This window comes from Ahaetulla prasina, chromosome 5 (assembly GCF_028640845.1).
Source record: "Ahaetulla prasina isolate Xishuangbanna chromosome 5, ASM2864084v1, whole genome shotgun sequence".
Classification (NCBI taxonomy): Eukaryota; Metazoa; Chordata; class Lepidosauria; order Squamata; family Colubridae; genus Ahaetulla; species Ahaetulla prasina.
In genome coordinates, this window is record NC_080543.1 from 3,102,293 (window position 1) to 3,127,958 (window position 25,666).

A 25,666-nucleotide genomic window follows, 5' to 3' on the forward strand; every position below is an offset into this window, starting at 1 on the left:
AATAAAGGAACTGAATGTTTAGGACATTCCTGTGCTGTTTAGTGGCCTTATAAACAGAAGAACACCAACACTAACGGTGCCACTGAAGATGTTACCTAGTCTGGTAATGAAACGTTCAGAAATCAACCCACAAGCTCGGAAAAGTTGTGTCTCACTTAACAGCAGAAATTTTGGGCTCACTTGTGGTCGTAAGTCGAGGAGAACCTGCAAATGCTTGGAGATGCAGTACCTTGGACAGCTCCTTGAGTGCTTCCCAACTTCCCAAGAGTCTTTTTCAGACTGAAAACTTTTTTCTGCAGGTTGTTCTCGACGTACGACCACAAATTGAGCCCCAAATGGTCGTCGCTACGTAAGTCAGTTGTCAAGCGAGTTTTGCCCCATTTTGCGACCTTTCTTTGCGCTGTCGTCTGAGAAATCACTGCGGTTGGTCACATGGTCGTTAAGTGAATCAGGCTTTCCCCCTTGACTTGGCTCGTCAGGAGGTCACCAAAGGGGATCACGTGACCCCGGGATCCTGCAACCGTCATAAGTACATGCCGGTTGACAAGCATCTGAAATTTCATCACGGGACCACGGGGATGCGGCAACGGTCATAAGTGTGAAACGTTGCCACAAATCCCTTTTTTCAATGCCATAGTGACTTTGAATGGTCAGGTGTAAATCGAGGACAACCAGCGGTCTGTGTAAAGTAGGGGTGTTAAACTCAAGGCCCGTGGGGTGCTTAGATCTGGCCCTTGGGGCCTGCCTGGAAACAGAAAAGGACTGGCCCGGAGTGCCTCTGCTAGCAAAAATGGACCTCGAGTGGGGGGGGCGTGGCGTATGCACCCGGAGCCACAAAACCCTTCCCGTGCCTGACTTATTTCTTGAGTGGCCACAAAACTAGCCTATGTAGTTGCATTAAATGTTCTCTTTTCTTCCGAAACTTTACTTTTCTTGGATTTATCCATGCTTGGCCTACCGGGGGTCAAAAAGCTCAATAAATTGCTTGCTGATGGGTGTCGTACATTGGCGGTTGTGATGCATATTTTGAGCAACAGGGAACCGCAGCAGAGGGGTGAAAGAGCCCCATGCGGTCTAAACAAACTGAAAACTAAACGAAAGGAGAAATGTTTCTTCCCCTTTTGCATTTGAGCATGCAAGAAGGGACAGGAAAGGAGAAGGAAGGAGGAAGGAAGGAACAAAGGAAGGAAGAAGGAAGAAGAAGGAAGGAAGAAGGAAGGAAGGAAGAAGAAGGAAGAAGAAGGAAGAAGAAAGAATGAAGAGGAAGGAAGAGAATGGAGGAAGAAGAAGGAAGGAACAAAGGAAGGAACAAAGGAGAATGTGGGAAGGAAGGAAGGAGAATGGGGAAGAAGAAGGAAGGAAGAGAATGGAGGAAGAAGAAGGAAGGAAGAAGGAAGAAAGAATGTGGGAAGGGGAAGGAAGAAGAAAGGAGAATGAAGAGGGAAGAAAAAGAAGAGGGAGGAAGGAAGGAAGGAAGGAGAGAGAATGGGGGAAGAAGGAAGGAAGGAGAATGGGGGAAGAAGCAAGGAAGGAAGGAAGGAGGATGGGAAGAAGAAGGAAGGAAGGAGAATGGGGGAAGAAGAAGGAAGGAAGGAAGGAAGGAAGGAAGAAAGGAAGGAAGGAAGGAAGGAAGGAAGGAAGGAAGGAAGGAAGGAGATTATAATGAGAGGGGGGGGTCTGAGGGAAATCCTGCCCTAGCAATTGTCCACCACAGATACAAGTGTTGTTGAGCTGCTCTCCCCAAGGTCAAACACAACCCTGATGTGGCCCTCAATGAAATCGATTTTCACACCCCTGGTGTAGAGCAAAAAGTTAGGGAACGGTTTGAATTCGAACCCCAAAAAAAGCCGTTGTCCCCCTCTTTGACTTCTCCCCAAAGGGCTGACGAAGCGAAGAGACCCACTTTTTAATTATTATTTTTTTCCCCCTGGGTTTGCAAACAGATGAGTTTTGATCCGCGTAAGTGACCCAGGGTTCCTGTTTTGAGATTAAACGACGAGATTGATTTAATAAGTAGTGACCGAGATGGAGTTGAGTAGAAGCCCCACCTCTTATTGTTGGAATAAGGTTTCCATTCGGCATTATTAAAATGTCTGCATGCTTTTCCTTCCCTATTGCAAAGAAGAATCCACATTTCTAAAATGTCATTAATTTAATTCAGAAAACTGTCAGTCATTTCCTGAAGGCCTCTAAGCTGCTCCAGGCCCAATAACAAGACGAGGAAGTTCAGTTCATAAAATGGAAGGTGCTCACACTGGCAAATGGACAGCTTTATGGTTCTTCAAGAGAAATTTACTTAGGCGTGAAAGCCAGCTAGGTGACTTTGAGCCAATCACCAGGAGACAGTGAGTTCTAGTTCCACCTTGGGAATGAAAGCCAACTGGGTGATTTTGGGCCAAACACCAGGAGACAGTGAGTTCTAGTCCTCCTTAAGCATGAAAGCCAGCTGGGCGACTTTGGCCCAATCACAAGGAGACAGTGAGTTCTAGTCCCGCTTAAGCATGAAAGCCAGGTCTTGAGCCAAACACCAGGAAACGGTGAGTTCTAGTTCCACCTTAGTTATGAAAGCTGACTGGGTGACTTTGGGCCAGTTACCAGGAGACAGTGAGTTCTAGTCCCACCTTAAGCATGAAAGCCAGGTCTTGAGCCAAACACCAGGAGATGGTGAGTTCTAGTTCCACCTTAGTTATGAAAGCTGACTTTGGTACCAATCACCAGGAGACGATAAGTTTTAATGACATTTTAGGCTGGAAAGCCAACTGGATGACTTTGGCCCAATCACAAGGAGACAGTGAGTTCTAGTCCTGACTTAAGTATGAAAGCAAACTGGGTGACTTTGGGAAAAATCAGCAGGAGACTCTGGGTTCAAGTGACGCCTTAGGCCAGAAAACCAGCTGGGGCTCTCTTGTGGTCGTAACTCAAGGATACCTTTACTTAAAAAAAAAAGGGGTTACCTTTTGGAAAACGAGAGACTGTGAGAAAAGACTACAATCTTTAAATTTATCAGATGTCTTCAAGGCAGGTCTATATTCTGATCTGATTTTGGGGCAAGGCTCGGATTTGAAAAATTGACACAAGATTATTATTTTCCCTTCACTGCAGGCGATCAAGAAGGGGTCGGAAAAAAATAATAATAATAAAAGGGAAGAACTGGATAAGTTTAGGCTACAGCCGTGATGGTGAACCTATGGCACCCGTACCACAGGCGGCATGCGGAACCATATCAGTAGGCACACGAGCTCAGCTCTGGCGTGGATGCATACGCTAGCCAGCTGATTTTCGGGCCTCCTGGGCCCACTAGAAGTAGGGAAACAGACTGTTTCCTGCCTCCGGAGGGCCTGGGGAGTGGTGGGGAAGAGCCATTTTTCTCTCTCCCCTGGCTCCAGAGCCTCTCTATGAGTCTGGGGAGGGCAAAAACAACCTTCCCCACCCTTCTGGAGGCCCTCCGGTGGCCAGATACAGCCCGTTCGCCAACTTCTGGTTGGGCAGGAAGTGATTTTTTTTGCTGTCCCCAGCCTCCAGAGCAGCAATTCTCAACCTGTGGGTCGGGACCCCGTTGGGGGTCGAATGACGATTTGCCAGGGGTCGCCTAAGACCATTGGAAATATGGGAAGTATACTTGCGAGTCGAAGAATCGCGCTCCAATGGTTGAGTCCACAAGCCAGTTGCAGGCTCTTCAAATCGCTAGCCGAATTCGGCTTCAGGCGCGATGAATTAAAAAAGAGAGAAATCTTTGCTCTGATGTCTCCCTCTCAAGCCAGCTGCAATCACTCCCAACCGCTAGCCTAATCTGGCTTCAGGCGCCATAAACTTAATAAGGGAGGAGTCTCCGCTTTAATGCCTCCGTCCTCAAGGCAATCGCAAGCAGTTCAGATCGCTAGCCAATACGGCTTCAGGCATGATAAATTCAAAACGAAAATAATTTTATGGTTGGGGGTCGCCACATCGTGGGGAATTGTATTAAAGGGGTCGCAGCACTATAAAGGTTGAGAACCACTGCTCCAGAGCCTCTCTAGGAGGGCTGTTTTCGCCCTCCCCAGACTCATAGAGAGGCTCTGGAGCCAGGGGAGAGAGAAAAACGGGCCTACCGGTCCATTGCATGCCGGGAGCAGGGGGAAGTGAGGGTTGTGCACGGGAGCGGGGTGCATAGAATTATGGGTGTGGACATGTGCGTGCATGACACCCACCCACCCCGCCACCCCCCACCTCCTGGCATGCGATGGCAATAAGGTTAGCCGTCACTGGCCTACAGCATTCTGCTTGCCGCAGGGAAATAAGCAGTGGTGGGATTCAAGTAATTTAACAACCGGTTCTCTGCCCTAATGATTTCTTCCAACAACCAGTTTGCTAAACTGCTCAGAACGTTAACAACCGGTTCTCCCCAAGTGGTGCGAACTGGCTGAATCCCACTACTGGAAATAAGTAACTGGATATATACCTTTAGGCACTGGGGATATATACCTTTTACTCTGGGGATGGGATATTATTTTGTCCAGAGGTAAATCCCAAACCTACGAATTTACCCTACTCACTTCAAATTAGCAGCGTGGGAGTATAGAAAGTCCATTCTCTACCTAGTCTAATTGAAGAATTCTGCCAGCGCTCCCAAGACGCAAATTGTTCGTTTATTAGATTTTTAATCGAATAAATAATAAATAAAGTAACCTTGTTATTTTGACCATTAGTACAGGTAGTCCTTGACTTACAACGGTTGCTTTAGTGACGATTCACAGTTAACAAAGGCACTGCCAAAAGTGAGTTATGACAGTTTTTCACTCTTACGACCGTCGCAGCCTCCCCCACGGTCACAGGATCGAAATTCAGACGCTGGGCTGAATAAAAATATTTAAAGTATTTACTTTAGTATTGAAAGTGTTTCATATTTGTAGTATTTAAAGTATTTACTTTATAACTAGAGTATTCAGTTGGATTTGGTTTTAATTGTTTTTATATTGTTATTTATTATATTGTTGTATTTTAAACATGGCTGTGAACCGCCCTGAGTCCTGTGGGAGATGGTGCGGTATAGAATTTTAATTAATAAATAAAATAAATAAATAAAGGAACTGAATGTTTAGGACATTCCTGTGCTGTTTAGTGGCCTTATAAACAGAAGAACACCAACACTAACGGTGCCACTGAAGATGTTACCTAGTCTGGTAATGAAACGTTCAGAAATCAACCCACAAGCTCGGAAAAGTTGTGTCTCACTTAACAGCAGAAATTTTGGGCTCACTTGTGGTCGTAAGTCGAGGAGAACCTGCAAATGCTTGGAGATGCAGTACCTTGGACAGCTCCTTGAGTGCTTCCCAACTTCCCAAGAGTCTTTTTCAGACTGAAAACTTTTTTCTGCAGGTTGTTCTCGACGTACGACCACAAATTGAGCCCCAAATGGTCGTCGCTACGTAAGTCAGTTGTCAAGCGAGTTTTGCCCCATTTTGCGACCTTTCTTTGCGCTGTCGTCTGAGAAATCACTGCGGTTGGTCACATGGTCGTTAAGTGAATCAGGCTTTCCCCTTGACTTGGCTCGTCAGGAGGTCACCAAAGGATCACGTGACCCCGGATCCTGCAACCGTCATAAGTACATGCCGGTTGACAAGCATCTGAAATTTCATCACGGGACCACGGGATGCGTAACGGTCATAAGTGTGAAACGTTGCCACAAATCCCTTTTTTCAATGCCATAGTGACTTTGAATGGTCAGGTGTAAATCGAGGACAACCAGCGGTCTGTGTAAAGTAGGGGTGTTAAACTCAAGGCCCGTGGGGTGCTTAGATCTGGCCCTTGGGGCCTGCCTGGAAACAGAAAAGGACTGGCCCGGAGTGCCTCTGCTAGCAAAAATGGACCTCGAGTGGGGGGGGCGTGGCGTATGCACCCGGAGCCACAAAACCCTTCCCGTGCCTGACTTATTTCTTGAGTGGCCACAAAACTAGCCTATGTAGTTGCATTAAATGTTCTCTTTTCTTCCGAAACTTTACTTTTCTTGGATTTATCCATGCTTGGCCTACCGGGGGTCGAAAAGCTCAATAAATTGCTTGCTGATGGGTGTCGCACATTGGCGGTTGTGATGCATATTTTGAGCGACAGGGAACCGCAGCAGAGGGGTGAAAGAGCCCCATGCGGTCTAAACAAACTGAAAACTAAACGAAAGGAGAAATGTTTCTTCCCCTTTTGCATTTGAGCATGCAAGAAGGGACAGGAAAGGAGAAAGAGGAAAGAGGAAAGACAAAGAAAGAAAAGGGAAGATGGGAAGAGAGCAAAGAAGGAAAAAGAAGGCAAGAGGAAGGAAGAAGAAAGAAAGAAGAGGGAAGGAAAGAGAAGAGGAAGGAAGGAAGGAACAAAGGAAGGAACAAAGGAGAATGTGGGAAGGGGAAGGAAGGAGAATGGGGGAAGAAGAAGGAAGGAAGGAAGAGAATGGAGGAAGAAGAAGGAAGGAAGAAAGGAAGAAAGAATGGGAAGGGGAAGGAAGAAGAAAGGAGAATGAAGAGGGAAGAAAAAGAAGAGGGAGGGAGGGAGGGAGGAAGGAAGGAAGGAAGGAAGGAGAGAGAATGGGGGAAGAAGGAAGGAAGGAGAATGGGGGAAGAAGGAAGGAAGGAAGGAAGGAAGGAGGATGGGGAAGAAGAAGGAAGGAAGGAGAATGGGGGAAGAAGAAGGAAGGAAGGAAGGAAGGAAGGAAGAAAGGAAGGAAGGAAGGAAGGAAGGAAGGAAGGAAGGAAGGAGATTATAATGAGAGGGGGGTCTGAGGGAAATCCTGCCCTAGCAATTGCCCACCACAGATACAAGTGTTGTTGAGCTGCTCTCCCCAAGGTCAAACACAACCCTGATGTGGCCCTCAATGAAATCGATTTTCACACCCCTGGTGTAGAGCAAAAAGTTAGGGAACGGTTTGAATTCGAACCCCAAAAAAAGCCGTTGTCCCCCTCTTTGACTTCTCCCCAAAGGGCTGACGGGAAGAGACCCACTTTTAATTATTATTTTTTCCCTGGGTTTGCAAACAGATGAGTTTTGATCCTGCTGCCTCGGCCGCCTCTTGGCCCTCAAGGCGAGGGCTAGGCTGTGGCGAGGCGGCCCTGAGCAGCGTGAAAGTGCAAGCAAGAAAGGCTGGCTGGGCTTCCTCCTCATTCTCCCTCGTATCCCTTTGATTGACAGGCTGTTCCACGGCCAGCCCACGGGTGGTCCTCGACTTACAACAGCCTTGGTCAAGAAGACAGAGGCCCGCTCGTACAGGTAGTCCTCGACTTAACAACAGTTCATTTAGTGACCGTTCCAAGTTAACCACGGCACTGAAAAAAAAAAGTGACTTAACGACCGGGGTTTTTCCCCCCACTTAACGACCGTTGCAACAGCATCCCACGGTCAAAATTCAGACGCTTGGCCACTGATTGATAATGATGATGTCGTGTCCCACTCCTCCTCTGACGGCCGGGTCTGGGAAGTCCACGAGTCATAAAGGGTCCACAGTTCCCCATTTTGGCTCAGTAATTCTGGGAGTTGGAGTCCACAAGTCATAAAAGGGCCCTAGTTCACCATGCTGGCTGAGGGATTCTGGGAGTTGGAGTCCATGAGTCATAAAAGGGCCCTAGTTCACCATGCTGGCTCAGGAATTCTGGGAGTTGGAGTCCACGAGTCATAAAAGGGCCCTAATTCACCATGCTGGCTGAGGAATTCTGGGAGTTGGAGTCCACAAGTCATAAAAGGGCCCTAGTTCACCATGCTGGCTGAGGGATTCTGGGAGTTGGAGTCCACGAGTCATAAAGGGCCCTAGTTCACCATGCTGGCTGAGGGATTCTGGGAGTTGGAGTCCACGAGTCATAAAGGGCCCTAGTTCCCCATGCTGGCTCAGGGATTCTGGGAGTTGGAGTCCACGAGTCATAAAAGGGCCCTAATTCACCATGCTGGCTGAGGTATTCTGGGAGTTGAAGTCCACGAGTCATAAAGGGTCCACAGTTCCCCATTTTGGCTCAGTAATTCTGGGAGTTGGAGTCCACAAGTCATAAAAGGGCCCTAGTTCACCATGCTGGCTGATGGATTCTGGGAGTTGGAGTCCACGAGTCATAAAGGGCCCTAGTTCCCCATGCTGGCTGAGGGATTCTGGGAGTTGGAGTCCACGAGTCATAAAAGGGCCCTAATTCACCATGCTGGCTGAGGTATTCTGGGAGTTGAAGTCCACAAGTCATAAACGATGCCAATTCCTTCAGCAGTAAAATAACCTTGTTACTGACAGTCCCAGCCAGAAAATTAGCATCGTTTCTCCTACTCCAATTTCCCGCTTAAGTGATTTCCCTCTTCGTTGCAGATTCTGCAGAGGAGACTCATTTACCACTCCTGACTTAAGCAGCTCCATCTGGTTTCTCCTCCTCCTCGCATACCCCTCTCCCTTCTAGCACTGATGATATTACCCTGTTGGGTCATGAAACGTCTACAAGATATAACAGGCAAGCTCAGAGACCACCAAGGACCCCCGTGACATTTCTTTAGCATGCCCATTCTCCTCCTCCTTCCTTCCTTTCTCCATTCTCCTTCCTTCCTTCCTTTCTCCATTCTCCTTCCTTCCTTTCTCCATTCTCCTCCTCCTGATTCCCAATGAGTTGGGGGCTACGGAGCTTTTCTTGTTTTCCCGGGGTGCTAATTAAGAGGCATCTGAATTTGGGAGGGGAGCGTATTGACGTCAAGGAACGGAGCAGGGTTGGGGATGCCCTTGCTCATAAGACCCTTGCCTCCAAAACGGAATAAAAATTTATGATTTTCCGTAGCGTTCCTCTCTCCATATCGTCTGCCACTCGGGAAAGATCAAAGAGACACTTTTCAATTATTACTTCTTTCCTTCCTTTCTCCATTCTCCTCCTCCTGGGTGGACAGAGCCTCTCTTCTTCCTACAGCCTTGTGAAGGAATTGGCCAAGAAGCCTCCTCAACCACACGGCCGGCCGGCACCTTTCAGGAACTTCCCCATAATTCGGTTTATGAATCATTGCTTTAGCTGTGCTGTTAAGCACAGAGGAGGATCTTAAGTGCTTGTAATTGACAGTAATTCGAGGCCCTCTGCCAAGCCTCGTTCGGCTGTTATCAGAGATGGCAGCCCTCCCTCCTGATTCCCAATGAGTTGGGGGGCTACCGGAGCTTTTCTTGTTTTCCCGGGGGTGCTAATTAAGAGGCATCTGAATTTGGGGAGGGGGAGCGTATTGACGTCAAGGAACGGAGCAGGGTTGGGGATGCCCTTGCTCATAAGACCCTTGCCTCCAAAACGGAATAAAAAAATTTATGATTTTCCCGTAGCGTTCCTCTCTCCATATCGTCTGCCACTCGGGAAAGATCAAAGAGACACTTTTCAATTATTACTTCTTTCCTTTTAAGACAGAGGTCTTCCAACCTGGCAGCTTTAAGACTTGTGGACTTCAACTCCCAGAATTCTGGGAGTTGGAGTCCATGAGTCATAAAAGGGCCCTAGTTCACCATGCTGGCTCAGGAATTCTGGGAGTTGGAGTCCACGAGTCATAAAAGGGCCCTAATTCACCATGCTGGCTGAGGTATTCTGGGAGTTGAAGTCCACAAGTCATAAAAGGGTCATCTTTCCCCATGTTGGCTCAGGAATTCTGGGAGTTGAAGTCCACGAGTCATAAAGGGTCCACAGTTCCCCATTTTGGCTCAGTAATTCTGGGAGTTGGAGTCCACAAGTCATAAAAGGGCCCTAGTTCACCATGCTGGCTGAGGGATTCTGGGAGTTGGAGTCCACGAGTCATAAAGGGCCCTAGTTCCCCATTTTGGCTCAGTAATTCTGGGAGTTGGAGTCCACAAGTCATAAAAGGGCCCTAGTTCACCATGCTGGCTGAGGGATTCTGGGAGTTGGAGTCCACGAGTCATAAAGGGCCCTAGTTCACCATGCTGGCTGAGGGATTCTGGGAGTTGGAGTCCACGAGTCATAAAAGGGCCCTAGTTCACCATGCTGGCTGATGGATTCTGGGAGTTGGAGTCCACGAGTCATAAAGGGCCCTAGTTCCCCATGCTGGCTGAGGGATTCTGGGAGTTGGAGTCCACGAGTCATAAAAGGGCCATAGTTCCCCATGCTGGCTGAGGGATTCTGGGAGTTGGAGTCCAAGAGTCATAAAGGGGCCACAGTTCCCCATGTTGGCTTAGGGATTCTGGGAGTTGGAGTCCACAAGTCAATTCCTTCAGCAGTAAAATAACCTTGTTACTGACAGTCCCAGCCAGAAAATTAGCATCGTTTCTCCTACTCCAATTTCCCGCTTAAGTGATTTCCCTCTTCGTTGCAGATTCTGCAGAGGAGACTCATTTACCACTCCTGACTTAAGCAGCTCCATCTGGTTTCTCCTCCTCCTCTTCCCTTCCTCCTTCTTTCCTTTTAAGACAGAGGTCTTCCAACCTGGCAGCTTTAAGACTTGTGGACTTCAACTCCCAGAATTTTCCAGCCAGCATAGCAATGGAAATTTTCAGCGCTAAGCAAGCGCTGTTGTGAAGTGACTTGTGTCCCGTTTTTGTGACCGGTTTTGCTGCAGTTGTTAAGCGAATCACTGAAGTCGTTTGTATTTATTTATTTTTATTTATTTATTTATTCACATTTTTATACCGCCCTATCTCCCAAGGGACTCAGGGCGGTTTACAGCCTGATAAAAAACATACATATAAATACAGAGTAAAACATCAATTAAAAAACTTATTAAAATAAGGCCGAATAATTAAAATAGCAATAAAAGTAATAAAACCCCAATTAAAACCAAATTCAACATTTAAAATTCTAAGTGAAACGTGCATTTATTAAGCGACTTGGCCGGTCAGGTCCTCCTTGAAGGTCAGAATACATGCCAGCTGCCAATCACTCAAAAGTTTGATCATGTGACCCTGGGGAATGCTGCAACGGTCACAGATGTGAAACCTGGTCAGAAAACGTGACGGTTGCAAGTTGAGGCCTTCCTGTATTTATTATTCCTTGTTTGCATTTGAGGTTTTTTTGATCCGGCGTAAGTGACCCAGGGTTCCTGTTTTGAGATTAAACGACGAGATTGATTTAATAAGTAGTGACCGAGATGGAGTTGAGTAGAAGCCCCACCTCTTATTGTTGGAATAAGGTTTCCATTCGGCATTATTAAAATGTCTGCATGCTTTTCCTTCCCTATTGCAAAGAAGAATCCACATTTCTAAAATGTCATTAATTTAATTCAGAAAACTGTCAGTCATTTCCTGAAGGCCTCTAAGCTGCTCCAGGCCCAATAACAAGACGAGGAAGTTCAGTTCATAAAATGGAAGGTGCTCACACTGGCAAATGGACAGCTTTATGGTTCTTCAAGAGAAATTTACTTAGGCGTGAAAGCCAGCTAGGTGACTTTGAGCCAATCACCAGGAGACGGTGAATTCTAGTTCCACCTTGGGAATGAAAGCCAACTGGGTGATTTTGGGCCAAACACCAGGAGACAGTGAGTTCTAGTTCCTCCTTAAGCATGAAAGCCAGGTCTTGAGCCAAACACCAGGAGATGGTGAGTTCTAGTTCCACCTTAGTTACGAAAGCTGACTTTGGTACCAGTTACCAGGAGACGATAAGTTTTAATGACATTTTAGGCTGGAAAGCCAACTGGGTGACTTTGGCCCAATCACAAGGAGTCAGTGAGTTCTAGTTCCGACTGGTGAGTTCTAGTTCCACCTTAGTTATGAAAGCTGACTGGGTGACTTTGGGCCAGTTACCAGGAGACAGTGAGTTCTAGTCCCGCCTTAAGCATGAAAGCCAGGTCTTGAGCCAAACACCAGGAGATGGTGAGTTCTAGTTCCATCTTAGTTATGAAAGCTGACTTTGGTACCAATTACCAGGAGACAATAAGTTTTAATGACATTTTAGGCTGGAAAGCTAACTGGGTGACTTTGGCCCAATCAGAAGGAGACAGTGAGTTCTAGTCCTGACTTAAGTATGAAAGCCAACTGGGTGACATTGGGAAAAATCAGCAGGAGACTCTGGGTTCAAGTGACGCCTTAGGCCAGAAAACCAGCTGGGGCAAAAACAACTGAAATGTTGGGGCTCTCTTGTGGTTGTAACTCAAGGACGACCTTTACTTTTTTTAAAAAAAGGGTTACCTTTTGGAAAACGAGAGACTGTGAGAAAAGACTACAATCTTTAAATTTATCAGATGTCTTCAAGGCAGGTCTATATTCTGATCTGATTTTGGGGCAAGGCTTGGATTTGAAAAATTGACACAAGATTATTATTTTCCCTTCACTGCAGGCGATCAAGAGGGGGTCGGAAAAAAATAATAATAATAATAAAAGGGAAGAACTGGATCACCTCCCAGACTCATAGAGAGGCTCTGGAGCCAGGGGAGAGAGAAAAACGGGCCTACCGGTCCATTGCGTGCCAGGAGCAGGGGGGGGCGTCGGCGTGAGGGTTGTGTGCAGGGGTGGGGTGCATAGAATTATGGGTGTGGACATGTGCGTGCATGACCCCCCCCTGCCGCCCCCCCAACTCCTGGCACGCGATGGCAATAAGGTTAGCTATCACTGGGCTACAGCATTCTGCTTGCTGCAGGGAAATAAGTAACTGGATGTATACCTTTAGGCCAGCGGTTCTCAACCTGTGGGTCGGGACCCCGTTGGGGGTCGAATGACGATTTGCCAGGGGTCGCCTAAGACCATCGGAAATATGGGAAGTATACTTGTGAGTCGAAGAATCGCGCTCCAATGGTTGACTCCACAAGCCAGCTGCAGGCTCTTCAAATCGCTAGCCGAATTCGGCTTCAGGCGCGATGAATTAAAAGAGAAATCTTTGCTCTGATGTCTCCCTCTCAAGCCAGCTGCAATCACTCCCAATCGCTAGCCTAATCTGGCTTCAGGCGCCATAAACTTAATAGGGGAGGAGTCTCCGCTTTAATGCCTCCGTCCTCAAGGCAATCGCAAGCAGTTCAGATCGCTAGCCAATACGGCTTCAGGCGCGATAAATTCAAAACGAAAATAATTTTACGGTTGGGGTCGCCACATCGTGGGGAATTGTATTAAAGGGGTCGCACCACTATAAAGGTTGAGAATCACTGCTCCAGAGCCTCTCTAGGAGGGCTGTTTTCGCCCTCCCCAGACTCATAGAGAGGCTCTGGAGCCAGGGGAGAGAGAAAAACGGGCCTACCGGTCCATTGCGTGCCAGGAGCGGGGGGAAGTGAGGGTTGTGCGCGGGAGCCGGGTGCATAGAATTATGGGTGTGGACATGTGCGTGCATGACCCCCCCCCCCGCCACCCCCCACCTCCTGGCATGCGATGGCAATAAGGTTAGCCGTCACTGGCCTACAGCATTCTGCTTGCCGCAGGGAAATAAGCAGTGGTGGGATTCAAGTAATTTAACAACCGGTTCTCTGCCGTAATGATTTCTTCCAACAACCAGTTTGCTAAACTGCTCAGAACGTTAACAACCGGTTCTCCCCAAGTGGTGCGAACTGGCTGAATCCCACTACTGGAAATAAGTAACTGGATATATACCTTTAGGCACTGGGGATATATACCTTTTACTCTGGGGATGGGATATTATTTTGTCCAGAGGTAAATCCCAAACTTACGAATTTACCCCACTCACTTCAAATTAGCAGCGTGGGAGTATAGAAAGTCCATTGTCTACCTAGTCTAAAGCAAGAAAGAAGCAACTTAGAACTAAGGAGAAATTTCCTGACAGTTAGAACAATTAATAAGTGGAACGACTTGCCTCCAGAAGTTGTGAATGCTCCAACACTGGAAATTTTTAAGAAAATGTTGGATAACCATCTGACTGAGATGGTGTAGGGTTTCCTGCCTGGGCAGGGGGTTGGACTAGAAGGCCTCCAAGGTCCCTTCCAACTCTGATGTTATGTTATGTTATGTTATGTTACTTTAGTATTGAAAGTGTTTCATATTTGTAGTATTTAAAGTATTTACTTTATAACTAGAGTATTCAGTTGGATTTGGTTTTAATTGTTTTTATATTGTTATTTATTATATTGTTGTATTTTAAACATGGCTGTGAACCGCCCTGAGTCCTGCGGGAGATGGTGCGGTATAGAATTTTAATTAATAAATAAAATAAATAAATAAAGGAACTGAATGTTTAGGACATTCCTGTGCTGTTTAGTGGCCTTATAAACAGAAGAACACCAACACTAACGGCGCCACTGAAGATGTTACCTAGTCTGGTAATGAAACGTTCAGAAATCAACCCACAAGCTCGGAAAAGTTGTGTCTCACTTAACAGCAGAAATTTTGGGCTCACTTGTGGTCGTAAGTCGAGGAGAACCTGCAAATGCTTGGAGATGCAGTACCCTGGACAGCTCCTTGAGTGCTTCCCAACTTCCCAAGAGTCTTTTTCAGACTGAAAACTTTGTTCTACAGGTTGTCCTCAACGTACGACCACAAATTGAGCCCCAAATGGTCGTCACTATGTAAGTCAGTTGTCAAGTGAGTTTTGCCCCATTTTGCGACCTTTCTTTGCGCTGTCGTCTGAGAAATCACTGCGGTTGGTCACATGGTCGTTAAGTGAATCAGGCTTTCCCCCTTGACTTGGCTCGTCAGGAGGTCGCCAAAGGGGATCACGTGACCCCGGGATCCTGCAACCGTCATACGTACATGCCGGTTGCCAAGCGTCTGAAATTTCATCACGGGACCACGGGGATGCGGCAACGGTCATAAGTGTGAAACGTTGCCACAAATCCCTTTTTTCAATGCCATAGTGACTTTGAATGGTCAGGTGTAAATCGAAGACAACCAGCGGTCTGTGTAAAGTAGGGGTGTTAAACTCAAGGCCCATGGGGTGCTTAGATCTGGCCCTTGGGGCCTGCCTGGAAACAGAAAAGGACTGGCCCGGAGTGCCTCTGCTAGCAAAAATGGACCTCGAGTGGGGGGGGCGTGGCGTATGCACCCAGAGCCACAAAACCCTTCCCGTGCCTGACTTATTTCTTGAGTGGCCACAAAACTAGCCTATGTAGTTGCATTAAATGTTCTCTTTTCTTCCGAAACTTTACTTTTCTTGGATTTATCCATGCTTGGCCTACCGGGGGTCAAAAAGCTCAATAAATTGCTTGCTGATGGGTGTTGTACATTGGCGGTTGTGATGCATATTTTGAGCAACAGGGAACCGCAGCAGAGGGGTGAAAGAGCCCCATGCGGTCTAAACAAACTGAAAACTAAACGAAAGGAGAAATGTTTCTTCCCCTTTTGCATTTGAGCATGCAAGAAGGGACAGGAAAGGAGAAGGAAGGAGGAAAGACAAAGAAAGAAAAGGGAAGATGGGAAGAGAGCAAAGAAGGAAAAAGAAGGCAAGAGGAAGGAAGAAGAAAGAATGAAGAGGGAAGGAAAAAGAAGAGGAAGGAAGGAAGGAAAATGGACCTCGAGTGGGGGGGGCGTGGCGTATGCACCCAGAGCCACAAAACCCTTCCCGTGCCTGACTTATTTCTTGAGTGGCCACAAAACTAGCCTATGTAGTTGCATTAAATGTTCTCTTTTCTTCCGAAACTTTACTTTTCTTGGATTTATCCATGCTTGGCCTACCGGGGTCGAAAAGCTCAATAAATTGCTTGCTGATGGGTGTCGCACATTGGCGGTTGTGATGCATATTTTGAGCGACAGGGAACCGCAGCAGAGGGGTGAAAGAGCCCCATGCGGTCTAAACAAACTGAAATCTAAACGAAAGGAGAAATGTTTCTTCCCCTTTTGCATTTGAGCATGCAAGAAGGGACAGGAAAGGAGAAGGAAGGAGGAAAGACAAAGAAAGAAAAGGGAAGATGGGAAGAGAGCAAAGAAGGAAAAAGAAGGCAAGAGGAAGGAAGAAGAAAGAATGAAGAGGAAGGAAAAAGAAGAGGAAGGAAGGAAGGAACAAAGGAAGGAACAAAGGAGAATGTGGGAAGGGAAGGAAGGAGAATGGGGAAGAAGAAGGAAGGAAGGAAGAGAATGGAGGAAGAAGAAGGAAGGAAGAAGGAAGAAAGAATGTGGGAAGGGAAGGAAGAAGAAAGGAGAATGAAGAGGGAAGAAAAAGAAGAGGGAGGGAGGAAGGAAGGAAGGAAGGAAGAAAGGAGAGAGAATGGGGGAAGAAGGAAGGAAGGAGAATGTGGGAAGGAGAAGGAAGGAAGGAAGGAAGGAGGATGGGAAGAAGAAGGAAGGAAGGAGAATGGGGAAGAAGGAAGGAAGGAAGGAAGGAAGGAAGAAAGGAAGGAAGGAAGGAAGGAAGGAAGGAAGGAAGGAAGGAAGGAGATTATAATGAGAGGGGGGGGTCTGAGGGAAATCCTGCCCTAGCAATTGTCCACCACAGATACAAGTGTTGTTGAGCTGCTCTCCCCAAGGTCAAACACAACCCTGATGTGGCCCTCAATGAAATCGATTTTCACACCCCTGGTGTAGAGCAAAAAGTTAGGGAACGGTTTGAATTCGAACCCCAAAAAAAGCCGTTGTCCCCCTCTTTGACTTCTCCCCAAAGGGCTGACGAAGCGAAGAGACCCACTTTTTAATTATTATTTTTTTCCCCCTGGGTTTGCAAACAGATGAGTTTTGATCCCGCGCTGCCTCCGAAGCCGCCTCTTGGCCCTCAAGGCGAGGGCTAGGCTGTGGCGAGGCGGCCCCTGAGCAGCGTGAAAAGTGCAAGCAAGAAAGGCTGGCTGGGCTTCCCTCCCTCATTCTCCCTCGTATCCCCTTTGATTGACAGGCTGTTCCACGGCCAGCCTACGGGTGGTCCTCGACTTACAACAGCCTTGGTCAAGAAGACAGAGGCCCGTTCTCGTACAGGTAGTCCTCGACTTAACAACAGTTCATTTAGTGACCGTTCCAAGTTAACCACGGCACTGAAAAAAAAAAGTGACTTAACGACCGGGGTTTTTCCCCCTACTTAACGACCATTGCAACAGCATCCCACGGTCAAAATTCAAACGCTTGGCCACTGATTGATAATGATGATGTCGTGTCCCACTCCTCCTCTGACGGCCGGGTCTGGGAAGTCTGTATCAAGCGTGGCCACGAAGCCTCTGCAGCTTTGCCAAAGTCCTATCAGAGTTCTCAGGGCAGGCAGGAATCCAAGGTGTGACTTCAGCAAACCAGATGAGACTTTGCCTGACTCAAGGAATGCCAGAAAGCAGATCCTTTATATAGGCCATGGGGTGTGGCTCCATGACTCAGCATTTATCCAAGCCTGCCCCTTCCTCCCTTTTGCTGACGTCACCTCTCCATTCTCCAGAAGCGGGGATCTGTCCACTGTATCTTTTCGTCCTCCTGCTCAGCTGCCGGAAATTCTAGCTTGAGGCTGGCTTCGTGCTCACACGCTGTAGGGAGGTTTGTTTGCTCAGTCTGTCTGGGCATGGTGCCAGGGCTGGGGGCTGGAGGCATGCCAGGCCATTCGTCTTCATTATCAGTCTCTGGCTGAGATAGCAGGAGATGGGAGGGGCCCGGCTGCGGAGAGGGGGGGGCGGGCGAGGCACAACAAATGATGATTGCATCATCGCCTTTTGCGACCTACTGACCAGGAAAATCAAGCGGGGAACCAGATGGGCCGAGATTCAATTCTGGAAGTCCACAGGTCGTAAAAGGCACCATAGTAGCTACTACTAGAGTTAGAGTAGTAGCTCTAGCTCCCACTTCTCTTCCAAGGAGCTGCCTTGCCCAGCCAGCCAGCCCTTCGTAACCTGAGATGGAAAGTAGAAAACCGCAGGTGGAAAATTAAAAGACATCTGTGTAATTGCCACCCTTAATTACAGTTGCAAATCAAGGCGACCAGCTCTTAATCCCTTTTCATTCTTCATTAACTCTTTTATTTTTATTTATTTTATTTTATTAAATTTTTATACCGCCCTTCTCCCGAAGGACTCGGGGGGCTTTTGTGACCGATACAACCGCTTTACGTGTCACTCCATGAAATGAGGCTTTGAGGGATCCTTGGTGCCCTCTGAACTGGGTTTTTTTCTTGCAGACGTTTCATGACCCAGCTAGGTAACATCATCAGTGCTAGAAGGGGGTGGGGTGGAGGCAGAAGAAGAGGACGGGGGACTGGGTGGTCCATGGTGCTCTCTGAACTGGGTTGTTTTGGTTTTTTTTGCAGACGTTTCATGACCCAGCTAAGTAATATCATCAGGGCTAGAAGGGGAGGAGGAGGGAAGAGAGTTTGAGGAGGAGGAGGAGAGGGGGAGGAGGATGAGAGGGGAGGAGGAAGTAACATCAGGGCTGGAAGGGAGGGGGCTTTGTGGAGAAGAGGGGAAGGAGAAAGAGAGGCGAGGAGGAGGAGGATGGAAAGACCTAAGGGATCCTTGGTGCTCTCTGAGCTGGGTTGTTTTCTTGCAGACGTTTCATGACCCAGCTAGGTAATATCATCGGTGCTAGAAGGGAGGTGGAGGAAGAGGAGGAGGACTGTGGGGTCCTTAGCGATCTCTGAGCTGGGTTGTGTCCTTGCAGACCTTTCGTGACCCAGCTAGGTAACATCATCAGTGCTTAGAAGGGAAGAGGAAGAGGATGATGAGAGGGGAGGAAGAAGTAACGTCATCAGGGCTAGAAGGGAGGGGGGTTTGTAGAGACGATGAGGAGGAGGAGGAAGAAGACAACTATGGGGTCCTTGGTACCCTCTGAGCTGGGTGGTTTTCTTGCAGACGTCTCATGACCCAACTAGGCAACATCATCGGTGCTAGAAGGGAGGAGGGTTGGAAGAAGAGAGTAACCCTAAACCCTCACCATTCTTTGGTCAGGGATTGTTCATAGTTACAGGCGCACCTAGAAAGGTTCTTACAACCAGTCCTCGCTCTTACGACTGCCACATCATCCCCCCCCCAGTCAGACGATCCCAATCAAGGCGCTCGACGACCGGGTTGTTATCTGTTGCGATTGTGACGTCCCGAGGGCCCCGTTTGTGACTTTCCCGGCCGACTTCTGACAAACCAAGTCAGCGGGGGAAGACAGGTTCACTTAACGTAGGATTCAGCTGCGGACGTTTTCCTGACAGGCGTTGGCAGTAAAGGTCGTTAAAAATAGGTGTGTCTCACTCAACGACTGCCTTGCTTAGTGTCCCATGGTCACGTGATCACTATATGCAACCCTCCTTGCTGGCTTCCAACAAGCAAGGACAAGGGAGGAAATCAGGTTCGCTTGCTGACTGTGTGATTCGCTTAAAAACCCTGGCCCCCAAAAAAATCACCGCAAAATTATGTGCAACTCACAACAATTACCATGTTTAACAATGGAAACTCTGGTCCCAGTTGCAGCTGTAAGTCAAGGACTATCTCTTTTAACTTGGGGCTTGGATGGATAGCCTCAAGGATCCCATCCACCTCTAAGCTTGCCTTTTGATTCCTTTCCTACCTCCAATTCCTTCCTTCCTTCCTTCCTTCCTTCCTTCCTTCCTTCCTTCCTTCCTTCCTTCCTTCCTTCCTTCCTTCCTCCATTCCTTCCTTTATTTCTTTCTCCATTCTCCCTCCCTCCCTTCCTTCCTTTCTCCATTCTCCTTCCTTCCTTCCTTCCTTCCTCTTCCTTCCTCCTTCTTTCCTTCCTTTGTTTCTTTCTCCATTCTCCTTCCTTCCTTCCTTTCTTCCTTCCTTCCTTTCATTCTCCATTCTCCATCCCTCCCTTTCTCCATTCCCCTTCCTTCCTCCCTTCCCCTTCCTTCCTCCTTCCTCCTTCCTCCTTCCTTCCTTCCTTTGTTTCTGTCTCCATTCTCCTTCCTTCCTTCCTTCCTTCCTCTCTCTTTCTCCATTCCTTCCTTCTTTCCTTCCTTTGTTTCTTTCTCCATTCTCCTTCCTTCCTTCCTTCCTTTCTCCATTCTCCTTCCTCCTTCCTTCCTTTCTCCATTCTCCTCCTCCTTCCTTCCTTCTCCATTCTCCTTCCTTCCTTCCTTCCTTCCTTCCTTCCTTCCTTCCTTCCTTCCTTCCTCCTTCTTTCCTTCCTTGTTTCTTTCTCCTTCTCCTTCCTTCCTTCCTTCCTTCCTTCCTTCCTTCCTTCATTTCATTCTCCATTCTCCTTCCTCCTTCCTTCCTTCTTCCTTCCTTCCTTCCTCTCTTCCTTCCTTCCTTCCTTCCTTCCTTCCTTCCTTCCTTCCTTCCTTCCTTCCTTCCTTCCTTCCTTCCTTTCTCCTTCTCCTCCTCCTTCCTTCCTTTCTTTCTCCATTCCTTCCTTCCTTCCTTCCTTCCTTCCTTCCTTCCTTCCTTCCTTCCTTCCTTCCTTTCTTTCTCCATTCTCCCTCCCTTCCTTCCTTTCTCCCTTCCTTCCTTCCTTCCTTCCTCTCTCTTTTCTCCTTCCTTCCTCCTTACTTCCTTTGTTTCTGTCTCCATTCTCCTTCCTTCCTTCCTCTCTTTTCTCCTTCCTCCTCCTTCCTTCCTTTGTTTCTTTCTCCATTCTCTTTCCTTCCTTCCTTCCTTCCTTCCTTCCTTCCTTCCTTCCTTCCTTCCTTCCTTCCTTCCTTCCTTCCTTCCTTCCTTCCTTCCTTCCGCTTTTCATCCATCCAGTTTCTCTCTTTGGAGAAGTCCCCGTAGTAGGTTGTTAACTTGCCAATGGCAGGAACTAATTAATTAAGGGCTAATTGGCAAGCCAGACCTTGCTAGGTTTACCATCTGACTCAGTTTGCGGTAATACCAGGAGGTTAAAAGGAAAGGGAGGGGGGGAGAAATAACGATCTAATAAAATTGCTCCACACTCATAAATGTCCCACACCTTGTTGGAAATTTGAATTATTATCGGGTCTTCCAAATTGTCTAGGTAGCTGTGGAGATGAAGCCAAGTTGGCCTAATACACACTTAATGACTGATTTTGCATTATCCTCAGCACCACAAAGAATTGGGCTTCGTTAAGATAATTAACCGAGCTGGGCCTGAAAGGACTTCATCACTATGATAACTAACTCCCAGGTCCTTTGTTTTTATCGAAATAAAATTTAGAGGAAAAGAAGAAAGAATTCAAAAAACTTTCGGCTTTCTTATTAATTAAATCAGGCACCGAAGATTGTGTTTGTGTGTCTTGTGTGTGTTTGTGCAGGGGTCTCCAACCTTGGCAACTTTAAGCCTGGTGGACTTCAACTCCCAGAATTCCTCAGCCAGCCAGGATTCCCATGATTCTCTTGGTGTTTGACAAATGATTTAATAACAATAAATTTAATAATTTAATAACAAATGACAATGACAATAATATACCCAGTTACCCTAACTGGGTGATTCTGGGAAGTTGAAATCCATCAACTTTAAAATGACAAAAAGGGAAAAATATTGCTCTATTTTAGCTCCTGACATACAGGTAGTCCTCGACTTACGACCGCAATTGCGCCCAAAATTCCTTTTGTTAAGTGAAACAGTTGTTAAATCTGCATTTCCCCCCCAATCTTACGACCTTCCTTGCCACGGTCGTTAAGTGAATCACTGCAGTTAAGTTAGGAACACGGTTGTTAAGTGAATCTGGCTTCCCCGATTGACTGTGCTTATCAGAAGGTGGCAAAAGGGGATCACGTGACCTTGGGACACTGCCACGGTCATAAGTATGAGTCAGTTTGCAAGCGTCTGAATTATGATCACGTGACCATGGGGATACTGCCGCGGTCGTAAGTGTGAAAAACGGTTCGTAAATCACTTTTTTCATTGCCATTGTAACTTTTGAACGGTCACTAAGTGAACTGTTACAAGCCGAGGACTACCTGTTACAAGCAATTCATTCAGTGACCGTTCGAAAGGTACTTACGAGCATTTTTTCACACTTTACAACTGTGGCTGCATCCCTGTGGTCACGTGATCGGAACTGAAGACACTTGGCAACTGGCATGTACTTACGACGGTTGCCGTATCCCTGAGTCACGTGATTCCCCTTTTGTGACCTTCCGACAAGCAAAGTCAAGGGGGGAAATTCGCTTAACAACCCTGTGACTAACTTCACACCTGCGGTGAGTCACTTAACGACTGTGGCAAGGAAGGCAAAGTAAAATGGAGTTGGCAACTTACCTTGCTTAGTGATGGAAGTTTGGGGCTCAGTTGTGGTCGTAAGTTGAGGTCTACCTATGATATTAACCTCCGACATAATACAGGGGTGTGCCCTCGTTAGAAAAAGAAGGATATTTGCTGGTTTCTTTTTCTGCGCCTTTTCTGACTGCTTACAGCAGAATCCTTAAGATGCTCTGTTTCGTACTGAGATATTAATTATATATATACATACATACATATTTGTTTTCTGAGGTTTTCGTGGGTGTTTGTATGTAGGTCTTTGGTTATTTGGGTTTTCTCCCGTGTAAAATTGGAAGAAGAAGAAGCACGAAGCTGAAGCCTGAAGATGACGAATGAGACTTCGTCGAAACGTCGCCAAGACACTTCCAATTTTACGCGGGAGAAAACCCGAATAACCAAAGACCTACATACATACATATATATATATTCGTAGGTTTTTACGGGTATAGGTATGTAGGTCTTGGCATATTCAGGTCTTTTCCCATGTTAAGGTTGAGAGTATCTTGGTGACGTTTCGACGAGGTCTCACTCATCATCTTCAGGCTGGTGCTTTCGGCTTCGTGCTTGTGCGAGCAAATCGTGGTCGGAGCTGCTGTCTCTCTATAAATACTGGTGGGGAGGTGGGGAGTGTTGCTGGAAGCGGGTTGGTTGGCTGTGTGGCACAGCAACACTCCCCATATATATGTAGGTCTTTGGTTATTCGGGATTTCTCCCGCGTAAAATTGGAAGTATCTTGGCGACGTTTCGACGAAGTCTCATTCGTCATCTTCAGGCTTCAGCTTCGTGCTTCTGGGAGCAATGTTAAAAAGGAAGAAACAGCTGCAATCACACATTGCTATATAAATTTCTAAATTTCTAAATATAAATTTTTATATATAAATATATATATAATTCCCTCTGTGTTTGTAAAAGTTTCCCAAGGCTGTTTTCTGAACATTCCCTTGTTCTTTTTCAGCGTCCTCACGTTTCCTACCATGAATCCCGTTTACAGCCCCGTTCAACCGGGGGCTCCCTACGGAAATCCGAAGAACGTCACCTATACAGGTAAAACGATCTATAAAAATTACGCGTTGTCGGACGTCGGCATGCTCCGGAGCCCCTGGCACAGGCAGAGATGCCCAGCAAGGGTTTTCTCTGCTTCAGAACCAGGATGCTAAGTTGTGCTACCTGTTCGGGCCTTTTGTGAGGAAGCCTTCGACAGCAAGGACACCGCCAAGCTCAGACCCCCCACAGCCGTCCTCCTCTTCCTCACCACCAACCTCACTCTTTCCTAGCACTGATGATGTTCCCTAGTTGGGTCATGAAACGTTAGCAAAGAAACCACCAAGCTCAGCGAGCACCAAGGATCCCACAGTCCTCCTCCTCCTCCTTCCCCTCCTCTGCCTTCTCTTCTCCATAAATCCCTCTCCCTTCTAGCACTGATGATGTTACATAGTTGGGTGATGAAACGTCTGCAAGTAAACAACCAAGCTCAGGGAACCACCAATGACTCCATAGCCCTCCCACTCTTCTCTTCTTCCTCCCCCCCTCCTTCTCTTCTGCATAAACCCCACTCCCTTCTAGGACTGATGGTGTTCACTAGTTGGGTCATGAAACGTCAGCAAAGAAACCACCAAGCTCAGCGAGCACCAAGGACCCCACAGTCCTCCTCCTCCTCCTCCTCCTTCCTTCCTCCTTCCTTCCTCCTCCTCTTCCTCCTCCTCCTTCCCCTCCTCTGCCTTCTCTTCTCCATAAACCCCACTCCTTTTGAGCGTGATCGGAACTGAAGACACTTGGCAACTGGCATGTACTTACGACGGTTGCCGTATCCCTGAGTCACGTGATTCCCCTTTTGTGACCTTCCGACAAGCAAAGTCAAGGGGGGAAATTCGCTTAACAACCCTGTGACTAACTTCACACCTGCGGTGAGTCACTTAACGACTGTGGCAAGGAAGGCAAAGTAAAATGGAGTTGGCAACTTACCTTGCTTAGTGACGGAAGTTTGGGGCTCAGTTGTGGTCGTAAGTTGAGGTCTACCTATGATATTAACCTCCGACATAATACAGGGGTGTGCCCTCGTTAGAAAAAGAAGGATATTTGCTGGTTTCTTTTTCTGCGCCTTTTCTGACTGCTTACAGCAGAATCCTTAAGATGCTCTGTTTCGTACTGAGATATTAATTATATATATACATACATACATATTTGTTTTCTGAGGTTTTCGCAGGTGTTTGTATGTAGGTCTTTGGTTATTCGGGTTTTCTCCCGCATAAAATTGGAAGAAGAAGAAGCACGAAGCTGAAGCCTGAAGATGACGGATGAGAGTTCGTCGAAATGTTGCCAAGACACTTCCAATTTTACGCGGGAGAAAACCCGAATAACCAAAGACCTACATACATACATATATATATATTCGTAGGTTTTTACGGGTATAGGTATGTAGGTCTTGGCATATTCAGGTCTTTTCCCATGTTAAGGTTGAGAGTATCTTGGTGACGTTTCGACGAGGTCTCACTCATCATCTTCAGGCTGGTGCTTTCGGCTTCGTGCTTGTGCGAGCAAATCGTGGTCGGAGCTGCTGTCTCTCTATAAATACTGGTGGGGAGGTGGGGAGTGTTGCTGGAAGCGGGTTGGTTGGCTGTGTGGCACAGCAACACTCCCCATATATATGTAGGTCTTTGGTTATTCGGGATTTCTCCCGCGTAAAATTGGAAGTATCTTGGCGACGTTTCGACGAAGTCTCATTCGTCATCTTCAGGCTTCAGCTTCGTGCTTCTGGGAGCAATGTTAAAAAGGAAGAAACAGCTGCAATCACACATTGCTATATAAATTTCTAAATTTCTAAATATAAATTTTTATATATAAATATATATAAAATTCCCTCCGTGTTTGTAAAAGTTTCCCAAGGCTGTTTTCTGAACATTCCCTTGTTCTTTTTCAGCGTCCTCACGTTTCCTACCATGAATCCCGTTTACAGCCCCGTTCAACCGGGGGCTCCCTACGGAAATCCGAAGAACGTCACCTATACAGGTAAAACGATCTATAAAAATTACGCGTTGTCGGACGTCGGCATGCTCCGGAGCCCCTGACACAGGCAGAGATGCCCAGCAAGGGTTTTCTCTGCTTCAGAACCAGGATGCTAAGTTGTGCTACCTGTTCGGGCCTTTTGTGAGGGAGCCTTCGACAGCAAGGACACCGCCAAGCTCAGACCCCCCACAGCCGTCCTCCTCTTCCTCACCACCAACCTCACTCTTTCCTAGCACTGATGATGTTCCCTAGTTGGGTCATGAAACGTCGGCAAGGAAACCACCCAGCTCAGAGAGCACCAAGGACCCCACCGACCTCCTCCTCCTCCTTCCCCTCCTCTGCCTTCTCTTCTCCATAAATCCCTCTCCCTTCTAGCACTGATGATGTTACATAGTTGGGTGATGAAACGTCTGCAAGTAAACAACCAAGCTCAGGGAACCACCAATGACTCCATAGCCCTCCCACTCTTCTCTTCTTCCTCCCCTCCTCTCTTCTGCATAAACCCCACTCCTTCTAGCACTGATGATGTTCCCTAGTTGGGTCATGAAACGTTAGCAAAGAAACCACCAAGCTCAGCGAGCACCAAGGATCCCACAGTCCTCCTCCTCCTCCTCCCCCTAATCCTAATCCTCCTTCACCCTCCCTTCTCCCCCCCAGTCCTACCCCTCCTCTCCTTCTCTTCTCCATAAACCCCACTCCCTTTTGAGCACTGATGGCGTTCCCTAGTTGGGTAGTGAAATCTCTGCATGGAAGCAACCCAGCTCAGGGAGGACC

General features: G+C 47.3%; 2 protein-coding genes across 2 annotated transcripts in view; both read left to right on the top strand.

Moving 5' to 3' along the window:
* FAM168A (family with sequence similarity 168 member A) overlaps positions 1 to 23,061 on the top strand; it is a 66,863-nt gene extending 43,802 nt beyond the window's left edge. The window contains exon 3 of the mRNA XM_058185086.1: positions 22,845 to 23,061. Coding sequence (XP_058041069.1) covers positions 22,845 to 23,046 — 202 coding nt within the window. The 3' untranslated portion in view covers positions 23,047 to 23,061. The remainder of the gene's footprint in view (positions 1 to 22,844) is intronic.
* Positions 23,062 to 24,809: 1,748 nt separating this feature from the next.
* The window catches only part of LOC131199542 (protein FAM168A-like), a 49,922-nt gene continuing 49,065 nt past the window's right edge, over positions 24,810 to 25,666 (top strand). Inside the window, exon 1 of the mRNA XM_058185406.1 lies at positions 24,810 to 24,895. Coding sequence (XP_058041389.1) covers positions 24,826 to 24,895 — 70 coding nt within the window. The 5' untranslated portion in view covers positions 24,810 to 24,825. The remainder of the gene's footprint in view (positions 24,896 to 25,666) is intronic.